This window comes from Fistularia commersonii, chromosome 25 (genome assembly GCF_037954325.1).
Source record: "Fistularia commersonii isolate RoL2024-O1a breed Wild chromosome 25, RoL_Fcom_v1.0, whole genome shotgun sequence".
NCBI lineage: Eukaryota > Metazoa > Chordata > Actinopteri > Syngnathiformes > Fistulariidae > Fistularia > Fistularia commersonii.
In genome coordinates, this window is record NC_141308.1 from 1,614,518 (window position 1) to 1,642,290 (window position 27,773).

Sequence of the window (27,773 nt, forward strand, 5' to 3'; positions counted from 1 at the left end):
TTAGTAAAATACCTTTCAATTCTATTAAACCCATACAAGTCTTAGCTTAATTTGACATTCAGCAAACAGTGATATTTAGCTCTGGAACAAAGCTGTTACTCACCAGGCAATTATATGGCAAATGCTGCCGAAAAGTTATCATGTATTGTGTAGTTTTTTATTGCACTGTGTAAACTCTGTGAGAAAAGAGTCAAACACAAATGCTGAACTCAAACCCTGAATGTGCTCATACAGGAAACACGAGGTGTGAATTTTACTGGCCGGATGAATTGTTTAAAATCATAAAAACACTTAACGACAAGTATATCTGCTACTATTTACAGCACGCGTCGAGCCAACCACAACTCACTAAATTTGTATATTCTACATGACTGCTACAGTTAACCATCTAATATTGCAAATGGTCAATGCATGCCCTAGTAAAAATGAGAGTGCAGAGAGATATTGAAAGCATGAACAAGAGATAAAAACTTGGCCTTTGCTCTGTAGGAATGTAACCTTGGCTCAGAGCAGTGTCCTACACAAAGGAACCTGCTGCAACAGCACCACTGACACAGATGCAACAGAAACAGGCGTGCATGCACACACATTTGGCCTTTTTATTCTCAGACCTCAGACATGATGACAGTGGGTGTGTAATTCTGGCAGGTAGACAAAGTACAAGCTTCATGTGCTAACCTCTTCACTCTAGATGGCAAACCACCCTTTGTTTTACGACAGTGACTGCCATGTCAGTGTAAATGAGGAAACTGCTGCTGCCACTTGCAGGTTCACACCAGGTCATGAGTGACGTCACTAATTTCGGCTCCCAAATGCACACCACATGGATGGATGTATGTGTGTGTGTGTGTGTGTGTGTGTGTGTGTGTGCGTTGGTGCGGGTGGGTGGGTGCTGTGGTTAAACAGAGTATAATGCGAACCATCCTGCCTAGGGATGGGCGTGGCGAGACGTAATTGAGGCAAAAACCAGGCTGAGCGGGAAATCAAAAGGGGGAGGAGAGTGAAAACAAGTGATAGAACAAAGACAAACGAACAGTAAGTGGAGTAGGGGAGGATTGCAAAAAAAAGGAAAGTAGGATGGCAGATTATTTCGAAAGCACTCAAGTGTGGGTGGGGCAAAGCGGCATTGTTACAGTTCATTTAGGGAATAACCTATTTTTTTTTCCAGATTGATTCATGTATTGAGTAATGATTTGGGCATTAGCTCAATTGTGAGTGCAACCCGAGCTGACTCGTACACTCAAATCTGATAAAGAATGCTGTGGTGAATCAGGTAGAAAGTCCCTCAGCATATCAACTCTCCTTTTTCGCCATGTGCCCAAAACAGCGTAATCCAAAGACAAACAAACGAGCTGCGCCACAAATGTCTGCTTCAGTTACTGTGTTTGTGCTGATGTTAGGACAGACGCAAACCTTTAGCTGTAAAAATTGTAAGCAAGTTCAGAATCAGAATATCATACGGAACCATTCTGCTCAAAAGTTAATAATTAATAGAAAAAAAGTTTAAAAGCTGGCTTTCCAGGCAGCCATTATCAATCACCAAATATTTACCTCGCCTCCATGTAGATGAGCCATCTCTGCTGCACCAACCAGATATGCAGGCAACAGAGCAAGCTCTGCAACAGGGTTAAGACTAAATGTACGGCAAACACAAACACTACAATTCTGACGGTCTGAGGCCTCAGTGAAAACCTGACTGATTTTTTTTTTGTTCGAGGGTAAATTATCCTCATCTGAATACTGTCATGAATATCTTCCAATGAAAATTGCCAATTTAATCATTTGTACTATTTCTGGTTTGAAAAATATCTCTCTTGACTCCTCGGCATTAGGTTGACACATGCATGTGTATGTATATGTGTGAGCGAGTGTGTACACATGTGCTTGTACATGCCATGTAAAAAGGAGGCCATAGAGAGAGATAAAGAGAAAGAGAAGAAAGAGAAACTGACTGTTGGGGAAATGACTGGGTTTGGGTGTGACCTGCTCAGCTATGCACTGGTGATCATGTGAGACCTGTTCTAATTATACACTCCTCTGGTAGGTCGATCTTCTCTCAGAGGCAGAAAGTGTGTGCATATGTGACCGAGGGGGTGTACATGACTCCTGTAACAGGGTGATGGGGCTATATGTGACAACTGTGATGAAAAATGTCCCTCTTTCAAACACTTGACATGTACAAGATTTTATGTGATTTTTTAGTGTGGACGTACGTGTTTGTGGGTGTAACGTACAACAAAACTAGAAACGCGATGAACATGTGTGGGAACATAAGGTCTTATCTTTTGCGGTATACAGAACATGCTACTAATGGATCAACAGCATTCTGACTTCCTCCATCCTATTTTTTGTGCGCTCTCTGTCTTGCTCTCTCTGGCTGTTTCCACTGTGGGTTTAGGAAACGTGCTGTTTTTTATTACCAGTGGAAAAAATGGGGTGAACGGTTAAAGGAGAAAAAGAAAAAAGTAATCCATCTCCGTTAATACACAAATCCTTGTGGAAAATGAGTCCAAACAGCAAAATAGGTCCCTTGGTTTTCTGAAAAATTCCTCCATAAATCTGCCAGTTACTCATTTCCAGTAGCTGTGCTTCACAGAGAAGCTCTACACATGGTCGGGGCATTAGTGTCCAGAACATCAAGATAGTCAAAGCTGTTGTTGTCGTCTTTGGATCTTTTCAGACCAGTTACCTTGCCGATGACAGAAATCAAGATCTTTAATTTTTTTTGTCTTCTAGTTTTTTAGCTTCTTTTGGTTAGTACAAAAAAGTAAATTCAGGCAGTTGCTTTTAAAAGGCTTTGGACAAATATATGCACGCACACACACCCAAGGGATCAATACATTTCTACCCCATGTGATACTGAATGTATGTGAAGATGAATACTAATTTCCAAACGTTTCACAAAGCATTCAGAAAACTCTGAATATGATATAATATGACAGTAGGAAGGTATAGAGCTCTGTGAAGATATATTTCTTTGCTTTCATATAATCGCTCCAGACTTTGCCAGGGAAGAAAACAATAATGAGGTTGTAATGCATTACACGGTCATATGTTAGTCACAGGTTTGCAACAACAATAAGCATTATGGACAAAACTGAATCTGCAATTTTGTTGTTTATCAAATGACAACGTTCCTATCTTTGAATTTCACGTTGAGGATGTACATTAATCAATCTTATCCCCCTTAACTGGAGGATAAAGCTAAATAAAATACAATGAAAGAGGTTATAAGACTTGAGTTTACTGTATAATTTGAAACTCACACACACATGCACAGGCCTGACAATGTTCCTCTGTCCACATCTGCTTATAAACAGCGTTCTGAGTTGACTCACACAAACTATCCTCACCCTAGCCCTCCTTTGCTCTCACTCTGCCAATGACCAAGAGTCACCAGTAGCTACATGGGCGCAATTCAAGAATACATATAAAACTGACACTTTGTCAAATCTGTTTGAGCGCTAGAGACCTGAAGGTCAGCCACCAATTATAGGCACATAAAACAGGACTGTGACAAAAACATTATGAAAGAGTGATAGAGATGTTGATATCCTGTTAAATTGTTAAGAGAAAAAAAAACAGCGAATGCTGTCCTTAATCTGCCCCTAACACTCCACTTTTATAGACACAGACACACAGACTTCGAAATATCCTTTTGCCTCAGCACAGGAAGTGGTTAGACAGACACTATCACCTCCCTTCTCTCTAGCTGCTGAGATGTGCAGCAAAGACAAAACCTATGAATCTATAGATGAGCACATCATATGCAACTGTGCTTTTCCATTCGAAAACTGACTCACATTAGTGTTAATCACTCACAGAAGACCGCACTAATGTATTACATTCAGGCAACTGTGTTTACAGCCAAATTACTCAGAAATGCGACGGACAAGGTGGCTCCTGTTGAAACAACACCCGACATAATACTTTTGCTTGGCCTAGAAAATTCAGCAGTGCAGCGCTGTAAAAGTATGCCTCCTGAATCTAAACAGTACCCCACCTGTGCTATGTTCTTTGTACCCCTCACATGTTCAAGTCACCTGACCAGAAATAGGCGGGACAAATGGAGCACATGCTGTAGCCAGATGGTGCTCTCTGGCATGATGTAAACTACTGCTATTTCAAGTTAGGAACTTTAAGTATCCACTCAAACTCTCTGCCAGTCTCCACATGTTGAGTTTCTTATCAATGGCGTATCTGTTGTACGCCTCCTGTTTGAACTCTGACCTCATAAACACATTCCCATTCTTACCTTGAGTGAGTCGAAGCAAGCGATGACCCGTCCATTGTCCACTTGACAGCTCTTGGCCGGATGAGCAAACTTGCACTCCTGGTCTGAACGTGAACATGTGCCCCTCTGGAACTCCCTACATACCTCCAGTGTCAGCCACTTTGTGTCACGGATCTGTGCTATGTTCATTGCCATGGCAACACGCTGGAAAAAGAATTTCCAGCTGAGATTGGTTCGAGCTTAACTGAAGTACCTCTAGTGTTTTAATCCACGTCTTTCAGTTCTTTTTGTTTATTTTTGGATGAAATGCTGCCAGTAACACTTATGTATGAAACTGAAAAAATAATTTAAAAAAGTTCCTACTGATTGAGAAGGCTCCTTGTCCAATGTGAAATGTTGCAGGGCGACGTTAGGCTGTGAACGTTATTGAGTCATTTTCCTGATCAGTTTACCACTGGAGACTTGACGAAATCCAGGAGACAACTTAACCTAACAATTCTATGGCCACTCTTAGTTTTACTTCTCTCTGTCACTGTTTATTGCTTGCTGATTCGTCTCATCCTGCTACAGGAAGATTAAGGACACTGAGGACTGTGTGGAGGCTTAGAGAGTTGAAGGCGACAGTTAAAGGCAAGGTGTGAGAGATGCTGCGCGGGCCTTGTGGTGAATCTTGCTGTTGTGGTTTGGTTGATCAGCTGGCAGAAGGCAGTTGGCAGCTTGGCCGTCGGTGGAAATAGCTGAGCCTGGAACCCGCTTGGAGGAGCGGAAGATGATGGAGGTGGATTGACGAGGTGGTGGGAGCGCGACCTGTGAAGAGGGTGTGGTCGCTGTCGTTGTATTTGTGTTACTATGGCAGCAAGCGAGCAAGGCAGGGGGGAGAGGATGGAGCTTCAGCGGTAAAGCAGGTCAAAGCTGCAGCAGACATCGGCGAAGGCACTTCCTCTGGGGGTGAGGGGAGAGAGAAAGAAAAAACATTTAGTTTGATGATACAAATCTACAGAATACCTTCAGGTTTATTTTCACACTTGTTCATTGGAGATACGGAGAAGGTAATATTGCCACTGTAAAACAATGTATCTGTGGGAATGAATATGTAAAAATGCCAGAAATGCAGGGTTTGTTAGCTACGCAAACAAAACTTTCTTCCGCCCTGTGCTCTAAACACACATGGTGTGCACACACACATTCATCAAGTCAAACTGAAACATACTCACACACACAGACACACACAGACTCACAAAAGCAGCCATTGATGAATTTCCACCACTTTGACGCAGGAGATTCAGATCCTATATCACTTACAGTTGAGTACAGAAAAGCCGGCCACGTAAATGTTAAAAGTGAAAGAAGCGAAGGGAGTGAAAGAAATGTGGAAGTTGAGGCAGGGCAAGAAGGAGAAGAGGTTAGTCATTTCCCTTCTAGTGAAGCGGTGCGAGAGCGTGGACCAATGAGATCCAGTGGTGTTACAGCAGCATTCTGGGCTGAGCGCCAGGTGAGAACAGGAGGAGGAGCAAAGACAAGGCTGACCTGCCTGCTATGAGGGAAACAGAGTGAGGGACATCTCAGGCTAAACTAATCAATCTGCGCACTTAATGTTTTTCCACTGCCTTCTGTATAAAAGGACAGTCATAGGTACTACCAAGGACTGTGTTCATACCTTATTTGACATTTCAGTTTTATAAATCAAATGCCACCCTTATTCACGAGAAATCATGAGTTTGGGTGTGTTATTGTTTTTGTGCAGACTTCCTTTATGTTTCAATGGGATTCTATTTTTGGTAAATCCATTGTATATGGTTCTGTTGGGGGAATTTGCATGATCAGGCACCCTGGGGCCTATTCTGCTCTTATCAAACAAACTGTAACACACCACGCCCAGGATAGAGAAATTATTTTTCCTAGAAACACACTTTCAGCAACAGCTAACATTACAGCACTGCATCATGCTATGTCAGAGCCCTGCACAAGCGATCCCCAGGTCACGGTGACACAGCAGCATGGAAATATGTATGAGTTTAGAGAGGAAGGAAGAGTGAAGGGGCTCAGTGTGACCTCGAATAACTGTGATAGCAACGTGGTGCTATGAATGACCTCATGGAGCGTCTTCATAATGCAAAATGCAACATCTACCATTGCGTCAGCACTCACCTGACCTCCACAAACAGGGACAGTAGTTATTCTATCTATCTATCTATCTATCTATCTATCTATCTATCATATAATCAGGATCGCAGAATTGGGCAAAAATTGCTTTAGAAAGCACAAGAAAAACATATATTCCTTGCTAACACAGTATTCAAAATGTTCAAATCTCAACTGAGAATCTTAATTAGAACGTGGTATTTCATCATAACATATTCTGCCTTTACACACAAACAGCGTATCTGACTAACAGCAGCTTATTCTAAGTTAAACTAGCCTGACTTGGTACAAGCCATTTTCGTTTATATTATTTATCACATGTTTCTGTTCCCATGATCTTGCTCATTCATCATTTTGTCCTAGTTTTCTTTCGGCTCGCTCACATCTTAATTTTAACCTGGCATTCCCCATGCCATTTAAAATATCTGAATGTCGATGATACAGGGCTCATGGAAGCACACTTTACCCACCAAACAAAATTTTGTCAACGGAGAGACAGAACTAGGGCCACAGCTAGAAAATTAGTAGTGATGCAAAATAGAGGCATCAATTGTAAGATTTTTCAAATAGAAGGTTCCAGTGGCTGTCCTTAATCACATGAGAGGTCGTGATGACCTGATTCATGACAAGCAGAAGCCCCTTGTGTTCTGTCTGGCTGCCTAATCTGTTTCTATGGTTTCTGTTAAAGCCAAGCGAGCACATATCATTTCGAGAGAGCCCGAGAGAAGACCTATTATAGCGTAAGACAGTGCCGGAGTGATAACGAGTGCTCAAAATGATCCATCATGTCTGGACATGGACATCCTTCTCTTATTGATTTCTTAATTTCAATGGGCTTTCTTGTCAGTGTGCCACTCCCTTTATCTAATTCCACTTTAGTCGTTGGTGTGAGTCCCATTCATTTTCAAGTAGCTGAATGTTTAACACAAGCTTCTTCTCTAACGATTCTTGCCTTTATTTAGCAGTGGATGCTTTGCCCCTACCTTAGGTCTCCCTATTGTTTCCAACATCGCAGATTTCATCCAAACCCTCCTCTGCCTTTGTGCTCTTAATGGAAGTACCTGGCCAGTTTTCTCTTCTAGCACCCTCAGCAGCACTCCCTTTTAGCATCCAAGGTCTTGCAAGCTGGTGCAAGGTCACGGGGAGAGGGGGAGAAAGGCGGACATGAGAGGCCGCACTCTTCCGCTCTCACTTTAAAATGCGCGGTAGAACCATCTCATGGCTGGGACAAGAGGAAGTGTGTCAACTATCAGCTCATGATCATGTGACACAAGCATATGCTACAACAGCACAAACGGTTTCTGACATGAAAAGCAGACCTGCCCATCTTTGACTTTCCTTGAGCTTTGAGTCACAAACAAATCTGTTCTTGTTTCTGCCAAAAATGTGTCCAACAGCTATTATATCACTTAAAACCTGCCAGTGATTTGCTTGATAAGACTGCAATGGGGAGATACTACGATGTGCAATACAGCGAGAAAGAAACAAACACATTTTTGCTTTGAAGCGAAGTTTCTTCTAACTTAATGTTGGAGCAATCAAAGCAACACACTAGTTCCCCGTCAAGGCTGCTCTCAGAGTTGTCACTGTGACTAACTGCTGTAGCAACAATGAGACAAACAGAGAGAGGGTGTGGTCACATTTCTGATAAGAGTTGCTGAGAAAGAGCCATTATTAATCAACCTTAGCATAGTAACTTGATACTGCGGGTCAAAAGGTAATGGAGGCTCTTAAGAGTAACTGCACAGGTATGTGTGGTGAAAATTTTGGTAAGGGCCTTTCAGATTGGAATCCCTGTTTACTGTATGCCGGGAACATTTTCCGTACATACTTTTGTGTATACTTTCCTTCCAGCAAATTTAGCAAAGGAGGAAATGTTATTGCTGCACAGCACAGCCTTTCAGTTCATGCGAGGGTACACAAACCTTTATCCTACTTTATCCTAATGTAGGCACAATGGGAAAAAAAAATTGTGATCAGTTTAAATTCCCTTTCATTACAGATCTATAATTAGATATGTAGTTGATCAGGCCTTCCTAACTTTGTTGTGGTGGCAATATTCAAATTCAACCATCTGCATAGTAAAAACGTGAGTGTTGTTTACCCTTGCCCCTAGCATTTCATCACCCTCCTTTGAACAATTGAGGTTAAGGCAAAGAAAAAAAATAACTCCCACGTTTTTTTTTTCCACTGCAAATGTGACTAACCTCTGCTGTAGACACACTGTAAACATATGGTGAAGTAATCCAACCATGTTACAAGGTTATCTTTATTTGTATTTCAGCCAGAAAGTCATTAAAGCCCTTTATAATTTAAAACAATTTCATATTTGAGAGCATGTTTATGTCGCCTGGGCTAATGTGAAGCTAAGAGCTTAGAACGGGTTAGAGTTCATTACATATTTTACACATGGTCTGTTATTGTTCATTTATTTAAGGGGATATTTCTTGATGCTCCTCCACAACTATCTCAAAACAAGGTGAGTGCAGAGATGTTTTTAGTCACATCACACCCCAAGTGGCTCCATTCTAAACAATAACCAAGGCTGATGTAGTGTCAGTAAATGCACAGATCAAGCAAAGTACAGATATCTGGTGTTGCACCACTCGTTATGATAATCAAACCAACGATTTAGTGCCTCGAGCCACAACACCTAACTAAAATCCTGCTCTTGACTTTGGAGAGCAAACTTCAGTGTATTGACAGAGGTGGATTCAGGGTGACAGTGTGCTGAGACAGGTCATCAAAGCAGAGGCTGCGGAAAGAAATGCAACACCTCCTGGCTTCACTGCTGCTGCCGCTTCAAGTGCTCGGAATACAGCGTGTCAATATTGCCCTCACTGACCTTTACATACACACAAGTGCACATATCCATACACGTGACCATGTACTTGCTGTCTCTTTAACTTTTTGCACTGATACAGACACAGTATACAAAACACACTCCCGTTGCACAAAGCCCCAATGGTAAACTGCATTTTTCTCAGTCATGGGCCCTTCATGTTGACTATGCAATGGTAAGCGCTGCAAAAATGCGAGATAGCGCCTTAGGTAACCACACACTACAACCTTTTAAAATATTTTCCTTCTCTTTACAGAGTCTAATACATCAAAAAACACATCACCGAAACACTACTTAAATGAAAAACTAAAAATAAGTAATACATACAAAAGTTATGAAACTTGGACAAATATATGCAGAGATTGTTTTATCATCAATTTTGTCAGCAAGCCCTCAAAAAATAAATGACCGGATTTAAACATTGTCATTTGTTACTTTGAAATGATGGTGTTATATATTGCTTCATTTCAGAAAAAAAAAATTACAACTAATATAGACGTTTCTCAAACATCAAAATAAGGATAGTTGCCAGTGGCAGCATATAACAACTTCCTGTGTAGGCTACTGGCTTAGAACAGCAAAGAGGAATAGACTTCCTGAATATACTATTGGTCAGATATTTGAGATAACTGAAAGTAAAACGACTCTCATTTCACCACCGATACTCGGAATAACGTGGTAAATGCACATACTTGCATACTTGCCAATGCATTTCTGGTATTTCTAATACTGGCAATAGTATCAGATCAGGTTTTCAAAAATTAAAGTAAAATGTATGTTTTCTTTTATTTTTACAAAATCACTTTTGCTGTAAGAGGTATCATTGATATGCCAGTCACATGGACTGTCCAAAAACCTGCGACTGCATCTGTTATTCTGTTTCCCAGCATTGTGATTATATATTTTCCTCCGCTTCCTTATCGATGTCATGTTCATGAAGTCATCATTTCTTAGTCTGGACACCAAACTGGTTAGTTTGTCATGGGATTAAATAATGTGGTATTGAAAGTGAGTTTTAGGCCAAGACTGCACAACAAACAATGCCCATTGATTCCTCGAACCCCTAGAGACAATTGCATCTCTTGTTCAGCATACACCAACAGAACGCACACAAGCACATGTGAAAACAGTCTCAGTCAGTGCAAATAAGCGCGTGCGCGCGCGCACACACACACACACACACACACACACACACACACACACACACACACACACACACACACACACACACACACACACACACACACACACACACACACACACACACACACACACACACACACACACACACACACACACCTCTAAGTGTGCTGATTCTGAGTATTCTTAAGCCAAGAGGTGAATATCTGCTTTTGTGCAATAGTGCATTTCTGCATTTCTACATGTGTACGTGTGTGTGACTGAGGATGTGGTGATGTGATCGGACAGTTAGAATAATGGCTGACCTTATGGTTTAATGAGTGGCTCATTGACTCACATTTAAATTGTCTGTGTAAGTGTGGTAAGGTATCGTCAGGCCTCACAATTGACAGATATATTTGTACGAGACAAGTATGAAGACACAGCACGGAATATACATTTACACGAAAACTTACTGATTAAAAAAAAACAATGTTGCTTTACCAACCCTTGCTACTTGATTCAGGCTAAATATAAATTCACCAAAGATAAAACAAACAAATAAATACTAACAAACCTTGTACTGTGTCATGAAAAGATTTTAAGTATGAATGCAGTTAAATGGTAAACACAAACTTCTTGTGCATGATTGCTGATCAGTTTGACTCAGAGAAAAACAATCTTACTAGTCATGACAATCTATTGGGATAACCAGGGGGATTTTCTCATCTTGTTGCCAACAACAGTATTGTTTGGGGATGCAATTCACCCAGGGATTCGACGCATATGTAGATACCATAAACAATATGGGTTAACGTAATTCAATAGTATTACCCTAACAATACAATTACATTCACATTTTTCATGACAACAAAACAAAACGACAACAATATCAAATTAATTTCTTCCTAATTAAAAGATGGAGAATGGAAAGGACACACTTACATATGGTCAAACTTTGTTAAGACAGCAAATTATATTGGACTATGAATTGTATGATTTCTGGCTCTGTGCGTTTTGCTGCTGCGGTCTTTTGTGTAAGAAAAAAAACAGCACATATGAATCAGCAAAAGAAACTAAGCAAAAACTGAGCTGTTTTCAAACACTAGTTTGTGTGTTTTCAAGTTTCACATTTAAGCTCACATGATGCTGGCAGAAATCAGTAGCTATATCTTAAATATCAGGTAATAAGCATCTTCATGCATCAATCAGTCTTCTATCTCCATTTTCCTTGTTTGTTTCTCACACTCGGCTGCACTCCAGTTCAGGCAAGTTCTTGTCCTTACATGCTTTTGGCTTTCCACTATATTCAAAAAGGAATCTGGACTTGATCAGAATCACAAAATGCATCTGTCATTTTGGTAAATTTAAGGTATGACTTCAACACATTTTCAAATAACTTTTCGGCAACTGTTGGCAACTCAGAGTATGTATGATGGTTTGCTTTTCATTTGAGTCAATGAACGAAATCGGGCACTTTTTTGAAAAATGTCTAATTTTATAGATGCTATGGTTTTGCCTAAGAACTGCTCACCACTTGGCCTGTATTGAAAATCAATCAAATAAAATGTCTCCTTTTGGCTTTTCCCTTCAGGGGTCGCCACAGCAAATCAACCTTCTCCATCAAACCCTATTCTCTGTATCCTCCTCTCTCCCACCAACTAACTTCATATTCTCTCACTACATCCATAAATCTTCTAATCAAATAAAATGTATACTTGAAAAATATTTCAGTTATGGCCTATTTTGAGTCCTAATCATTGTGGTATCTTTTTACCTCTACATATGGATTTAGTGGACTATGAGTCACGTGGTAAATTTGATCTCCTTTACCATCCTGAATATATGACAGCAGTTGTCACGAATTGATCTTTAGGCTCTTGTGGTTATAAAATGGCTCTTCCCAAATGAATGCAGTTTATAAGTGTATTATTCAATTGTTTTCTAATGTTTTGTGTTGTTTTGTTTAACTCAAAATGACATGTTTTTATTACTTTTGGCATAATCACATTGAACACACATTCTGCCCTTTTTATATTATTATTGATTTTTCAACTTATTTAGATCTTTTATTTATATTTTTGTATCTCACAGCTGTCCTTAGAGTAACTTTTCTTGAACATCAGCCGCATTTGTGCAGTCTGAATTATGCCACAAAATGATTCTGCTTCTTTCTGCATTGAGATTGTATTTACATTTCTTACAGTTGATATTAGTTTTTCCATTTACATTTCGCTTCATTAGTGTGTGTTTCTGTGAGTAAAGCCGCAGTCTTATTTCAAGTATCTGCACATCTTTCATTAATGTTCCTCGGTGAAAACGGACACGAAACTGAAAAAAAATCTCTCCCTAACTGTTAGTTTTCAAATTGTTGTTGGAGCTGCTTTTGTTGACTTCAGACCATTTGTTGAAATCAATTCTGTTTTTAGAGTGCAACACACTCTGAAGTAAACACTGTTTGCCAAGGTAAATAGTGGTCATTTGTATTTATTACATTGTTTACGTACTGCTCAAGCGATTTTTTTCTGTGCAAAGCATATATAGCCCAATCACATCTGTACTAACCTAAATGTAACATTATTTAACCACTATTCAGGAGGTTATATCAAAATCTGTCTTGAACCCATTTATTTTTGCACAAATTTGTCCATGTTACTTTCATTCGATCAATGTTTTTAACACAGAAACATAACACTACTGCAGGGTTGCTATTTGATCCGTATGCCTATATCGGTTTTCTTTTCCTTGGGGCCCTGCAATATAGCAGAACATTTGATTTCTAAACAAACCTTTTTTTAAAATGCTTAAAAACAATGATCTCTGCAGAGGCCATTTGGGGAAAATCAGAAAAACATGTTTTCCATCGAGAAAACCCTTCAGTGGTGTTCTTTGCTCTTCTTCACAGTGAGGCTCTATGCTCTTCTTCATTGTGAGGAAACTGTCTGCACTTCTGATATCTATAATGCCATACCAGGAAATACTGATAGCAATAGGCTAAGGCACAATTGTTGTGGACATCAACAAATAGCTTGAATTTCACCAAGAGCAATTCTCACAATGTCTTATACTCTTGTGAATCCAGCTACCCTGCAAGGTTCAATGTAGTCGGGTGCCGAAAGAGAGACAGAGTGTCATTAAATGTCATAGCTGGCTGCATTCCCTTCAATAAGGATGTAAGGGATGTGAGAAAGAACTGATACAACAGGAGGGTCAAAAACAACAACAGGCTGGTGTGGACATGAGCGATTCTGGACATAACCACAAAGAGCGAGTAAACATTTTTACTGAAGCCACATGCAGGAGCCTCCACATGCTACTGACCCTGCTTTTTAATTCACATTCAGCTACAGGTGGACACTGACTTAGCGCTCTCTCTACACAAAAATTTCTGACAGTGAATTACTTGGCAAGAATTAAAACACACAGCTGTTAAGATTAAGCTACTCTCCTGTTAGATTAGGCAATTCTAAGGCAGTAATATGCCCTATTAGACTATATTAAAAGAAACGTTGGTTGTTGTGACACAAGTCCACTCCTTTCAGCACAGCACGGAATCAAAAAACAGTAGGTACAAACAGAGAAGCCCTCGTGTAATAAAGGCTTAACCTGTCAGCAAAGATGCAATCATGCATATAATCCTGTCTGTGAGACGGATACCAGATCGCTATACGGCCTAAACAGTGAACGGTTTGCACTTGAATTCACACACATATACAATCGCGCGCATCAAGAACAATGTTATCGCTGTAATGACTGCCACAATATTAACATCTAAATATTACTCCGGGCATCTGCTTGGGAGAAAAAAAGTCTAATGTTTTTTCTGGAGCAGATGGGGATATTACAAAATCTCAAAAGAGCAATCAAAATACATCTGTCTGTGCTACACATGCCCGCATACAACTAGCTGCTTGTGATCGTATATGTCTGTGTTTGTGTGCTACTGTCTGAGACACTCTGGGTGTCTCAAAGTCACAACAGCAGCATTCCTCATCACGGCCCAACCATAGACACGCCGCCAGAAGGAAACACAGAGAGATGACGGAGTGGATAAAAACGGAGTACAGAAGCATGGAAAGCTCCTTTTCTCAATGCGACACCGCTTTTGTAATTAATGCCTTGTTCAAAAAAAGAAGGGAAAAAAAGAGGAAGAAAGTACTGAAACAGATATTCACAGAATCTGTCTGTAAAACTGTGCAATCTCAAGCTTAAAGAAGAAAACTTACTTACTTTCACTCCAGTTTACAAGTAGAATCCCTCCATTTGCTTGGCCTCACTACCCTTATTTCACTCGTTCTTGGCCCTCTTTTTTCCCCTTAACTTTGCTCCTCTCCCTGCAACTCCCCCTCTGTCAAACACTACCAAACACTCAGTCACTCACAGAAACTAAAATACACAGTCCCACAGACAGTCACCCTCTCTCACACACACACACACACACACACACATACACACACTCTCCTCCCGCGACCCGGAATGCTTGGCAAGATTCTACTGTACTGAAATACTGTGCACACCATATAAGGTAGCAGCAGCTTCACATGTCACACATAATTTACATGCATCGGGGCGGGAGTTTGCCTTACACAGCACACACACGTAGAAATTCATATACCTACTGTACATACCCACCGCGCACGCGCACACGCACACACTGAAAGCAGGCTTCTTCCTTACGCTGACGTTGCAAGCGAGGGTAAGAGGTAAAGAGAATAAAATTCACTTACAAGAGAACTACAAAAATGTCCAGCGAGTCAAAAGGAGGGGATGAATACTAAGCGAGCTATGTATTGATTTTTCTCCTCTGCTGCTTCCTGGATCAACGACCCTCGACACACACACACACACACACACACACACACACACACACACACACACACACACACACACACACACACACACACAGAATTATCTTGCTATCTTGTGTTATTACCTAAGGAAGTAGCTATTGTATGACTGTTGGCTCTCTCCGAAAGGTGTGTGCGTACGTGCGCGCTCTCGTCAATATCGATCAACATGCCATGATAAATAGATATGTGGCCCAGATGCCGAACACAAACCGAAGAAGACACTCCCCGTCATCTGAACGTCTGCTCCAACACACCAGCGCTCACTTTGGAAAGTAAAGACTGCACCGCACACAGGAGGAAAGATCGAGATAAACAAATGAGAAGACAGGGAGGAGGGGGTATGAACCGAGCTCTTACCTCTCACATTGCTCTCCAGTTTGTGTGTGTGTGTGTGTGTGTGTGTGTGTGTGCTTCGGCGTGTCGATTGACTCGGTGTGTTTATGCGTGTGTTCAGACAGGCTGCGACAGCAGACCCCCAGGCACCGGCTGGACCATTCTCAGGCGGGCGGGCACAGCGAGGCAGAGCGACCGGCGGAAGAGAGGCAAAGCGAGTGAATCAGCAGCAAATGAGTAGAGGAGCTGTGCAGAGTCGAGGACCTTAAGGAGACAGGGAAAGGGAGGGAGAGAGGAGGATTTGTCTGCGAGACTGTCTGTGCTAGTGCACAATGCAGTATTGGCTGTGTATGCTAGTGTCTCCCCACCCCTGTCTCTTGAAGTGGTTGAGCTGTGCCGAGGCGAGCTGCGCCGGGTCTCTACTGACTTCGTCTGCCAAAGGAAAGTTGCGCTTGCTGGGCGGTGGTAGCAACAGCTGTGGAGGAGGAGTAATAACAGAAGGAGGAGGGAGGTCTGACTGCACCGGGCATACAGATCCTGCAGTCCTTCTCCCTCCCTCCTGCTCTTCTTCGCTGAACGTTGACCACGCCCACTTAAAAACGACACCCGGAAGTGCTGGCTCAGATACAGCAATGCCGCCCTTGCCCATCCAGACAGGTTGAGGAAGTACAAAAAAAGAAGGAGAAAGAGTAAGGTTAAAAGCAAAGCGCGGAAAAAAGTAGCCGACAGAAAGCTGTGACACGCTCAAGAAGGGGATCGAGAACAACTCCGCAGAGCAAGAAGAGAAACTGAAAAAAAAGGTGATGTTCGATTCAGTCCAGAGGAAAGGATGAGACAGACACGAGGTGAAAAGAGGTGAGACAGAATAAGGAGGAAAAACAGCAGCTGGGAAGACTGAAAAAGATTAAATGGTGTGGAGAAAAGAATCATGGAAAAAATGACCGAGGGTTTACAGCAGCATTGCTTCTGTGCAGATCCCTCCACTCTCACTCTTACACACTGAATTTTGCTGCGGCGTGCAACTCCGTTACACCTCAACTCAGCCTCACACACACGCAAATAAAAACAGGACATAGTTGTCTGCATTAAATCAAACTGACTCACCCCACTAAGTCATACATTCCCGAAAAACATAGAGCTTCTCCATGCATGGGAAGGGTGATTTTAAAAAGATGCACACCAGTGCATTTTAGGTGCAGGTCAGCAACAAATTATAAAAAGGCAGAGCGCACCGAGGCAACTGCTGCGACCAACCCTTCTATTTTGTTGTTGACTCAAGGCTTATAATGCCACAAACCATGCAGGGGAATGCCAGGGCCAGGGAGGCAAAGGGAGCCTCCAAGAACTCGATTTGAACTTGAAGCTTCAAAATCTGGTCGTCATGGAGATACTGGCCATGGCTTTTGCAGGAATGTGTATAGATTACACACGGTGTGCTGACATCAGGTTTTGTTATTTATCCTGCCTATAGTCTATGACTCATTTCATTTGATTGCGATTCAAGATAATTTGCTTCTTTTGGAATACTGGAAATTACGTTTCCAGATTTTTTTTTTGCGTCTATTTATGTTTTACATAGCAACTGACTCACTTTACAACCTATCCCCAAACACCAATGTAAATTCTGGGGGGAAAAAATCTAACAATTTATTGGTAGACTTTACAATCCCGTAGGTCTTTTGTTCATTTACACATAAATGTAAAATACCACAGAGGACTATACTCCTAATGCTTCTAATGTGCAAAATTTCCTCGCAGCAGTTGTGTTTCTGTTGCACCCTGTTCCCCACAATCTGGAACCTTTGCTGCTGCCGCACAGCTCTATTTAATACAAAGCTGGTGATAAGTCAACTGTGATTTACACAGCAGGCCCATAAACCCCCTGTGACTATCTGTACTAAAGCCCGAGCTGCAGTGATAACCCTTTACTTCGCTGATGATTCATTGAGATGAGCCTCTAACATGAAAAAGAGAAAAATCAGATGTTTATATATATGATGATAGTGTTTCCTCTAATGAGCATTTTGTTGAATTGGTGAGTGATGTAATTAGCCACAATTAACTTAATTAATTAAGTTATTTCAAACAATTAGATGTACTTTGTTAACCCAGGTGATACACGTAACTGACTGATATACTCAGACTGCAGTCTACAACTGTTTAATGTTTCATGAAGCAGTGAATATTGATGTAGTTGCAGTAAACTCAAATAAATGTAGGTGATTCAATAAGAAATTTGATACAACCTTTAGATTTGTTTTACTTTGACCAAAGTAAGGTAAAATACAAAAACTGAATTTCAGAAAACTTCTACAATCCTAACATTTTCAAGGCAGTCAGTTGACTGACTGGTTTAGATCCAAATTGGTTGGTTTTTTTTTCGCCTAAAGCTCTGTGTCATGTAGTTTAGGCAAGTATTTAAGATGAGACCATTAGATCAGATCAAACCTTGACTGGAACGTCTAAATCAGAAATGATGGAAAAACAGCAAGGATTCGTATTGGTCATGTACATAAAGAAAACATACCATTTGCTACATTTTACTGTTGCATAAAAATATGGAGAATAAGTGCCTCAATGAAAAGCAAACTCGATAGTTTAGGAATGCATATATATGTAAATAAAAACGCCCTTCAAAAACAGACAAGTGTTTCCAATACTATGCTTAAAGTCAATCATCTGCAACTACCAAAAATGAGCGGAGCCCTGACAGAATCCTACACGGAAACCTCCCTGGTAAATTGCCTATGAAAATATTTTTTTATTTCGCAGAATTTGCCAATTAACTGTGTGCTTGCAAAAAAACAAAAAAAAAAAAAAACTTGCAGTTTGTCACCTTGATGACGTCCTTGACCCAGAATAAAGAAGTATAAACATAGAGTGACGTTGACCTGGCTCAATGGGTGTCATATAATAATGCCTCCAAAGTGCTCGGATCTCTGAAAAACTCACTGACGTGGAATTTCCCCTCTCCTACTGAGGCTAAGTACATGCCAGTGTTTCTCTTCCTCTCTGTCTGTGCGTCTTTCTTTTTCCCTCTGCCCTGCAAGCCCACATTTCCTATTCATCACTCACTGGATACAGTCTCCAAGTTTGTCTTTCCATCACTACATCTTATCCCATCCCCCATCTCCGCTCCATCACCGGAAAAAAACAAATAAAAAACTCTTGTGTGTTTGTTACAGCCCACAACCTTGTCCAATCAAAGTTTGTGGTGTAGAGCCAACTAACGGCAGTATTTCTTCTTATTTGTCAAGGCGGGTTATATTCCAAGTTCTCTTTAGGATACCATATATTCAAAAATATACCTCTACTCTGACATGAAATCAGTCATTCATCAGTCACCTGCTAGCCACATGTCTAATAGTGAGGCGCATGAGCAAAGAATACTAGGAATCAACAGTGTGTTACACACACAGGCACGCACATAAACGCGCACACACATACGCACACAAGCACACACACACATACGCATGCAAGCACACACACACACACACACACGCACACACACACACATACACACACACACACACACATCTAATATGGTTAACCAACTGAAAACAGGAAGAGGTAGTGTTTAAGGGTTGGAGTTAAAGGGGAGTTCCACCAATTCTACTCTGTATACAGGTAACTATCACAGAAATGACTGAACAATGTAAGAATGTTATATCTGTGTCTCTGAAGGGAATTCTATCAGTTCAGAAAAAGAAACACCGTTGTTTCACTTTTTATAGATGACTCTTAGCCAGCCATTTTGGGTCTTGATCCTGATAATTTCTAACCCATTATGGTTGTCACTATTATTTTCATTCCCTGCTCCCTGATGAGCTCAAATTTCCAGTGTAAGCTGTCCATCTCAGACTTCTGCTATTTCCCAGTTCTCTGTAAATGCCACTGGCTTGCTGATGTGAACTCTCACTCTACTGAGGAAATGTCCCAGCCTTTGTGTGCCAAACCCTGACGGCTCATCTATCACTAAGGCCACAAATACACATTAAACTTCCATTACGGGCCATCACTAAAACTACAACAGGACAAAGTCACAGAAGGGAACTGCATTCAATCCATTTAGTTTTCGTTTGATTTTTCGCATGCTTTAAATGTGATGTTCAGAATCAAACAGCCATAAACTATAGTGTAAAAGAATGACATGCTCTGTTCCATTAAGATATAAAATGTATGTAATAAATCTATAATTGCCCTGTCAAAATGATCAACTTATAAGTGTCTGCGGCAAACGCTTTCCCATGCAAATCTACTCGTGTTTTTCCTACATACTTTGTGTCTGCCTCTAAACTTCCTACTACTTTGTCGCAGTGAAGGAAAGCAAGTGCAATTCAAGCTGTCAGGGTTGAAATACAGAGTGAGAAAACGGCACTTTTTCATTCTCATCTGGCCTCATTTGATGTTTGTATTTTTCTGTGTGCGTACGTTTACAACATTCATGTTTCAAGCTTATCTGGCAGATAAAGAGAAAATGCATGGAAACACCCTCAGCAAAAAGGTCTTTCATTTCGGCCTCTCGCTTTTTGTCAAACTTTATCCAGTATGTAAACAGATGCAAAAAGCAGAATTAAAAAAAAATTCCAAAACAAACATTGAGAAAATTGAGACTATTCTGTGTGACCATGTGATATAAGACCTTCATATAATGTATCAAATAACTTTTAAGTAAAAAATAAATTTCACATTTGCTTACAGATAATGGCTAAATTTAAAGATACATGAAGCCGCAGAAAAAAAGACGTCAAAACAGTCGTCTAGCGCTGAATTCACATGACAGGACCGGAGCGCAATAATTCTACATGATTTTACAGACAGTGCTCTTACCTGCGTGTCCCGTCTACTGCTGACGTGCCACTGGGACACACAAAGCCACTCAAACACAGGTCACTGTGTTGCAATGCATTGCGAGATCAACATTTTCATTTGTATCTTCCTCTTCTCTCACTCTGCTTGCTTGCTCACTCATAATAGCACCTTCTGCTTAGCAACGGCCATACCACAAGTGTGGTCAGGTTTACAGCAAACCATCACTGCGCAACATCAGGTCTCCATGACAACAGCTCCTTATCCAATTTGCATCTTCTGCTTGTATTATCTACTAATGCCAAATATGGTCACCTTGTTGTTTTCTCCACCCCCTGCGTCCCACCTTTTTACTAAGATCCTCTTTCCCTCCATTTTCACAATAGCACGTGGCTTGTGTAACAGCTATATTCAAAAACAGGTATGCTTGTGAGTTTCAAAGAAAGAGGAAGAGACTGTGACATTGCAGAAGGGTTAAGTTCAACAGATAAGGCGTGAAATAGCTTTGAAAACCAGGAATTGAGGCCCTCTAAAGGGTGCAGCCAAAATACTTAGAAAAAGGAGAATTTCTGGTATGTTATCTCAATAGTCCTATGGCAGGTACATCACCGCAGAATTTAACTTACCTCCTCAGTTCTTCAGCGAAGTTAGTGCAGGCATTTGGCCTCCTCCTATTTCTCCCCCATGGACAGTGTCTATCAAACTATTAGTGGAATGTTGAACCAGCCCCCTGGAGCCCACACACAGCAACTCTCAGCAGCACTCAGCACCTGTCTCCGCCTGCCAACACAGAGAACGACACACGGTCAATCACACTGGACAGCCCAGCCAAAGGGGGAAAGCTGGAAAAGAGTGGGAGGAAAAAAAGGAAATGAGCAACCACATTGCAATGAGTAATTTTTAACGTTTATTTCATTTTGTAGTGTACCTTTACAGTCAATTTAACATTTGTTCCTAAAGACCTTGGATTCCCACAGAGGTGGTTTCAAGGCACAAGTCACATGTTTCCAAGAAGATTTTCAGTGATCAAAAACAAATTTCAACAGTTTTTTTTTTCTTCAAGTGTAACAAGACAAAAAGTAAAATATATAAATGAATAAATTAAGTAAATGACCCCTTTAGTTGGTAATATCGTCAAATTTTTGGTCCTGCAAAATGAACTTGATTGATTTTCAACTAAATTGACAACTATGTGCCAAATAATAGACATTTAAAAATTAGTCAGCCCTCATCAAGAAAAATAGCCAAAAACTAAAAAAAAAAAAAACAAATTATATCATTCTCTCTTCAAAATATGTGAAATATGTGCACTGTCTTGTTGAGACCCCAGCTTTGGTGTTTTAGTTATTTTCAGGAACCAAACAATTGAAACTGTAAGCATGTTTATCCGGGTAGTTTAAGAGTTGGATATTTTTTATCTGTTGTGATAAATTGCACAAGGTAATGGAAACTCCAAATGTAATGTCCTTAACTTACATAAAATATGACCAATAAATACACCTTCCAAGTAATTTAGGTATTCTTAAATACTATTTTTTGACATTTTTTCTTTTTAATCCATCCTGCTTTTCAAAAAAAATCATGTTAATTAATTTATAGGTTAATTACAACTTCAGGTGATTACAAGCACATTATTTGGTTATGTTAACAATTTTTAGGTAACATTTTGCTGTTTTTTTTTAAGATGACGTTGAAGTTATCCAAATAAATTCCTCATTTATCACAATCCAGTGACCCTTTTGTGGATAAAAAGTATCTTGCATATATCATTATTATAACATATATGTCCTAATTTGTACGTTTTCTGTTAACTTTCTATATTAAAGTTATATCACAAACATACATTATTTACATCATTTTGTAGGTTGCATAATTGCTGTCCAAAATATGATTCCATAGATTGTGATAAAAGGATATACTGCGCTACTTTGTGTCAAACTGACACAAAGTAGCATAACAGTGCTTTATTTTTGCAAATAATTATATTTTTTTTGGTGATTTTTATATTAAAAATGATTACTGATACTGAAAATTGAATCATCAAAAGGTGCATTGTACAATTCATTTTAACGTTGGCCTTCAGAATCTATTGCAAATATCACAAGAAATTACAACCATCTATCGTAAGCATTTGCATTTCAAAGCACATTGTCACTGCTTCCGAGACTTCAACTTTGCAAGCAGTGCTTGGGGTAGCTCTGAGGAAAACATCAGTGGACCTGAGCACCAGCCGGCCTCCCCTCCTCAGGGCTACCGGCATGGTGGGACTCTAGGGGACTGGAAGTCAATGAAACCAGACCTAATTTAGCCTTCACTCCTCCACAAGCTGCCAAGAATCAGAGTGAGACTCCTTCCCTTTTTAGGGCTCCCTGGACACTGCAGTCTGCAAGTGGCACTACTGCATTCCTATCTAGACGAAGAACCTGGAGTGAGAGGACAACTCCAATATATCCTATAGACGCACTATTTTAATTATTATCAAGACCTGCATAAGTGAATCTATGTAAATATTTTGACAAATATTTCCCTGATAAAGGTCAGAACAGCGGGGTCGCTGCCCATCTTTCGCCATGAGCTGAAAACATACCTCTTCACCAAGCACCACCCTACTAATCGCTCTTAGCCCCCCCCCCAAAAAAATAAAAAAAATTAAAATGAGGATGAAATGAATCTATGTATGTATGTATTTGGTTTTGAGATGGCTATTTTGGTTGAGTGGTTACTTCTGACTTCTGGCTACTGGTACTTTGGATCTCCAGGGACTGATTTGCACTTCTTGTAAGTCGCTTTGGATAAAAATGTCTGCCAAATGACTGTAATGTAATGTAATGTAATGTAATGACAAGCACTCATTTTCATCAGTTACACATAGTTTGAGTTTGTGTAACTTTTACACCTGTATTATCAGAGCAGCAGAATCATTGGAAGAAGCTGGGTGATATTGCAATTGACACAATCATTAATACATTTCCCACTGTCACCAGCTTACCATAAAATCACACTGGCAATTAGGTGTGAAGACAGGACTAATCATAGAGTCTGTGCTCAGACAATGTGTAATGTAATCGTTATTAATTCTTGTATGCACCCCAGCACAATGCTGTAAGCAGTCAGTTTGTTTTTTTGCTTTCTGGATCTGGGTGATTTTCATGGGATATAGGGAGTTATCTTTGAAATACATCTCCCATTTAACGCTGTACTATAAATTGTATGAACCGGTATACCTTTGCAGTTTGAATCTGAATAATATAAGATGACTCATAACAATTACAGCCATGCTCAGTGAGCCACCAAATATACAGAAAATGTCCTCAGTCTTGTTTCCACTTTGCAGATATTTCATACATTCTGATGGTCTCTTACTGCATTACTTTGCAAAGCAAAGTCAAGGTGGCATAATGACATTTGAATGTTTTCTATTCCACTGTATATATCTTCTTCAAATGTTTAAACCACAATACGAATAGCCAATCAGCAGGAAAAGTGCAATGAAATAATAGTCAAAAATTAGGATTCATATCACTATATATAAGCAAAGGCATCCTATGTATTTAGAATAAAAGGCTTGGAAGAGGATTAATCATTGAGCCTCTATACTCCCTTTCTATCTCTGCGTTTTCAAATAGTAATACGTCTGCATGTGGTCATATTAGCCATGGTATAGAAAGCACAATAGGATTATCTATGGTGGATTGCTGCAGTTTTATCTTCACCTCCCACCTCCAATGGAGAACACTCCAATCCATCGTAATTTTACTGCAAGAGTGCAATAATCCCAGAAAAGACCATTTCATACTGACATAATCCCATTACTTCATTTAAAGTCCTGCCTGACCACCCTGTATAAGACAGAGATAAAGAAAACAAGCGGGAATAACCATTATTAATTTCTGTAGTGTCTTTCATTGATTGTCCATTGATTAAGCTGCCTTCATATGAATATTACATTTTTTTTCGGTCGGTTGAATCTGTAACTTAACATCATATTTTGTCTTTAACAGTTAAAGCGTTAGACATTAAGTGAAACACATGTAACATTTCACCGCGGCCTCCATGATACACCACTCCAAGTGCTAAACACAGCAACATTGAAGTGACACACCATTTCACATCAGAGTTTCACCACTTGTATGAAGACCTCATAAACCCCTCTCCTCGCTCCCCCACAACCTGTGGCTATGAAGGTGGTTGGTATGCACCTACAGCGATGCCAACTGCCATGTTTTTACTTTCATGGTCTTTAGACATATGTATGTATATATAATAATCCCTATTTTCTTCTGTGATGGCTGACCATGTAGGCCTCTCCTTGCTCCAGAAGGTATTCTCCTTGCAGGGTTTTTTTTTTATCTAGACAGGATTTTGCTTCATGGCATTAGTGAACACAGGGAATATACTGTATTCTCCTGGTAATTGAAGATAGAGTCAACTTTTTGCAACCAATCGTCTAATTAACCTTTTAGCATCCAGACGTTGAGATACAAGAGATAAAATCATGTTCCTTCGAGAGATGAGAATGAACGAAACAACGGGTAGCTTTTAGCTCATTATATGATGACAAATGACTGATTACAGGGTTAAGGAGTTTTTCCTCATAAGATGATACTTACTAGAACTCAGAGCCTTACAATATCAGACAATCTCAAAGCGATCTTCCAAAAGGTTCGGGGACCTCCACTTAGTAACCTAGCAACAAGTGAACTTTACATGGCAAGTATTGTAATTCTAAAACTAGCCAAGCTGAGTGCCAGACATAATTATATCTGCTCAGCCAATCACATACGGTCCTGAGCCATAAATAACAGTCTGCTCCCCTACCAAGCACCAGTCTGCGCAGAAAAGTCAACAAACACTTTCTCCGGTTGCGGCGCTCCCTCACTGCTGAAGCAAGAGGAACACAAACAGGGGGTGAAAGACAGAAGCCTCTAGTTTTACAAAGAATAAGACAAAGATAGAGAGAGTAGATAGAGACGAAAGGAAAAACAAATGCAGCCTATCATTACTGAGTCATAATGAGGGCTGTGGGATGAGACTGCCTATGAGCTATGTTATTAAACACAGTGCAGAGTGTCTGGAAAACATACAAGTCTCTATTTGAAACACGGGCATGCTGGTGACAATAGCAGCAAGAACAATACCAGTTGAAAACGCTCATTGAAATACCACCTTAAACCACTTCGTTTCATATTGTGATGATACAATTTCAAGATTATCAGTCTAATAATGTCAATGGCTGGTGCTTTTTTGTAGGCAGCATGGACTCCACTGTCAGGCCTTTTTATTACGCTGTGTGTGTTCTTGCCAGACAGCGACCACAGCGTTCTGTGAAACAGCTTAGTCTCCCGGGCCTTATATTTAGATTTTACGAGCAATATCGAATTCTGACCCAAGATTTTTTCACTGGGGTGATTTAAGGTGTCACTCCAGTGGGGCAAGGAAACATGACTGCAATCACAAACATGTCTCATCACATGAAAGACAACATCGAAAGATTTGTTCCTTATGAGGTGATGAGAGACTGATATTGGGAAAGTGGCTGCTCGTACAGTATTACTAATATGTTTCAAAGTAACACAGGTCATGACAGATCTGAAACTGTATCTGCCCTTTAACAATAAAATTATAGATTGCAAGGATAGAAACTAGTCACCTTGACATGATGAAGATGCGATTCCCTACCTTAACTCTGTACATATACAAAGTTGTATTGAATCACATTCTCTTGTGACAGTCTTCCTGACAAATATAAATTTGCAGAAGAATAGCAACATGAGACATCCTTGGCACATGTCATATGATAATAGCAGAATGTCCTCAATTTCTGTGTGTCCTTCTGTAAAAAAGGGGACACTCGACCTCGGTGTGATGTTTACTATGAGTCATGGTCATCTGCTTGTATTTGAAATATGAGGCTCATGAATGAAAACATTTTGACTTGATGAGGTCAATATTCATCTTTTTTTGAATTTATGACCTTTCAAGGTGTCTGACACCCTCAACTACTGCCATGTAATACACGCTGCTTTGCAGAGTAAGTACTTTTCATTTTCAAATTTCATACCATCATATGGGACTGATAAAGATCATAGTATCAACGTCACATTTAACTTGATCTGGATATAATCGATTTCTCTTAAATTAGACCTCGATCTTAAGAAAAGTACAGATCCTGAATCTAGAAGGCTGTTTGCATAAATGAAAGTGTGTGTTTTTTTTTTCTTGTTGAGCAAAATATACATTTTCAGTTAGCTTTCTTTGTAATGCTAAATATACCAATTCTGGTCCAGAATTTCAGAATGCCACAGCATTACTGAGAGGCATTTCTCCTCCAGGATTGATTGAGAATTAACTACTGTAAAAAGAAGATATACTGTGTTCAATAGTTTACTATATTAACTTTAAACCATTTGCAAAAATTCACATTCAGGAACTATTAATGATAAAAGATTGGGACATTTAAAGAATTGCTTCCTCCTCTCTTCAAAAACTGTATTCCCTTATTCATAAAGTATAAATTTGACAGTAAAGATATAGGTCATCTTTCAGTTATAAGTTACACAAGTAGATTACCTGCCTAGGTGGTAAGCCCACACGAAATAATAGACAGAAAATAAGAAATAAGTAAAAAATAAGCTATCAGACATACTATCTTCACGATCCCTTCAAACTCACACTTGAAGGGCAAAATGTTTTTGTTTTTCAATTGGTGGAAGAAGCACAACAGTGTGACCCCTCTCAGCTCCTCAGGCGAAACCCTCACGCTTTCGTATTGGGATTCTGATAGCCTGCATCCCCTGCTTCAAGGTCGGCTGCAGAGGCAAATTTAATTATTTGTCTTCTTTTATGCTGTTGACGCCAGGTCACTGTCAACTCGACTAAAATGATGACAGCGAAATTCGGAAGGAAGCCGTATTTGTCCTGACACATTTTTTAAGAAACCACCGATGGCCATCACATTTTTTCTATAAGAAGGAAAAATATGCAAGACAAAAACAAACAAACAAAAAAAAAAAATCAATTACCTCTCCGTACGTGTCGTCCAATGTTTGGGTTTTGCTTCAGCTTGTCATGCGCCTGCACAGTGCCTCAGCGCACTACTGTACAAGAAACGTAAAGTTTCGATTGAAGCAGGCGCCACCTGCTGGACATTACGGATATGGCAAGAGGCAGTGATGCAGGCATTTCAAACTAAGTCAATGTGGTTAAATGATGAATTTCTGCATCATGTCAAATTACATTTTTTGTTATTTCACACATCATATACTTAGACGTTTATGTCCTCGGTCATTTAAGACAGATAGCTGCTCATGTGGGTTGGCCTTGACAGCGGCAAGAGTTCAATCTCTTAGTGGCTGAGGGGCTTGTTATCAGCAGCTTACACACCATGCTGTGGAATAAGAGGAACATAAGACAATATGAAGTGACATTTAACAGGCAATGTGAT

At 40.1% G+C, this 27,773-nt stretch overlaps 1 protein-coding gene across 20 annotated transcripts in view; it reads right to left on the reverse strand.

Annotated features, from left to right (window-relative positions):
- Positions 1-27,425, reverse strand: part of mbnl1 (muscleblind-like splicing regulator 1) — a 52,266-nt gene extending 24,841 nt beyond the window's left edge. For 8 of the 20 annotated variants that reach the window (XM_086173113.1, XM_086173112.1, XM_086173107.1 and 5 more), the window contains exons 1-2: positions 14,568-14,802; positions 4,256-5,176 (exon numbers count right to left, since the gene is read on the reverse strand). In XM_086173113.1, the coding sequence (XP_086029239.1) occupies positions 4,256-4,429 (174 nt within the window). In that variant the 5' untranslated portion in view covers positions 4,430-5,176; positions 14,568-14,802. Of the gene's footprint in view, positions 1-4,255; positions 5,177-5,472; positions 5,676-14,567; positions 14,803-15,064; positions 15,148-15,270; positions 15,295-15,397; positions 15,466-15,544; positions 15,683-15,888; positions 15,987-20,350; positions 20,504-20,955; positions 21,110-27,351 lie in introns of those variants that run through there. The other 12 variants (XM_086173114.1, XM_086173111.1, XM_086173110.1 and 9 more) reach the window with 10 other exon arrangements.
- Between the last annotated feature and the right edge of the window lie 348 nt (positions 27,426-27,773).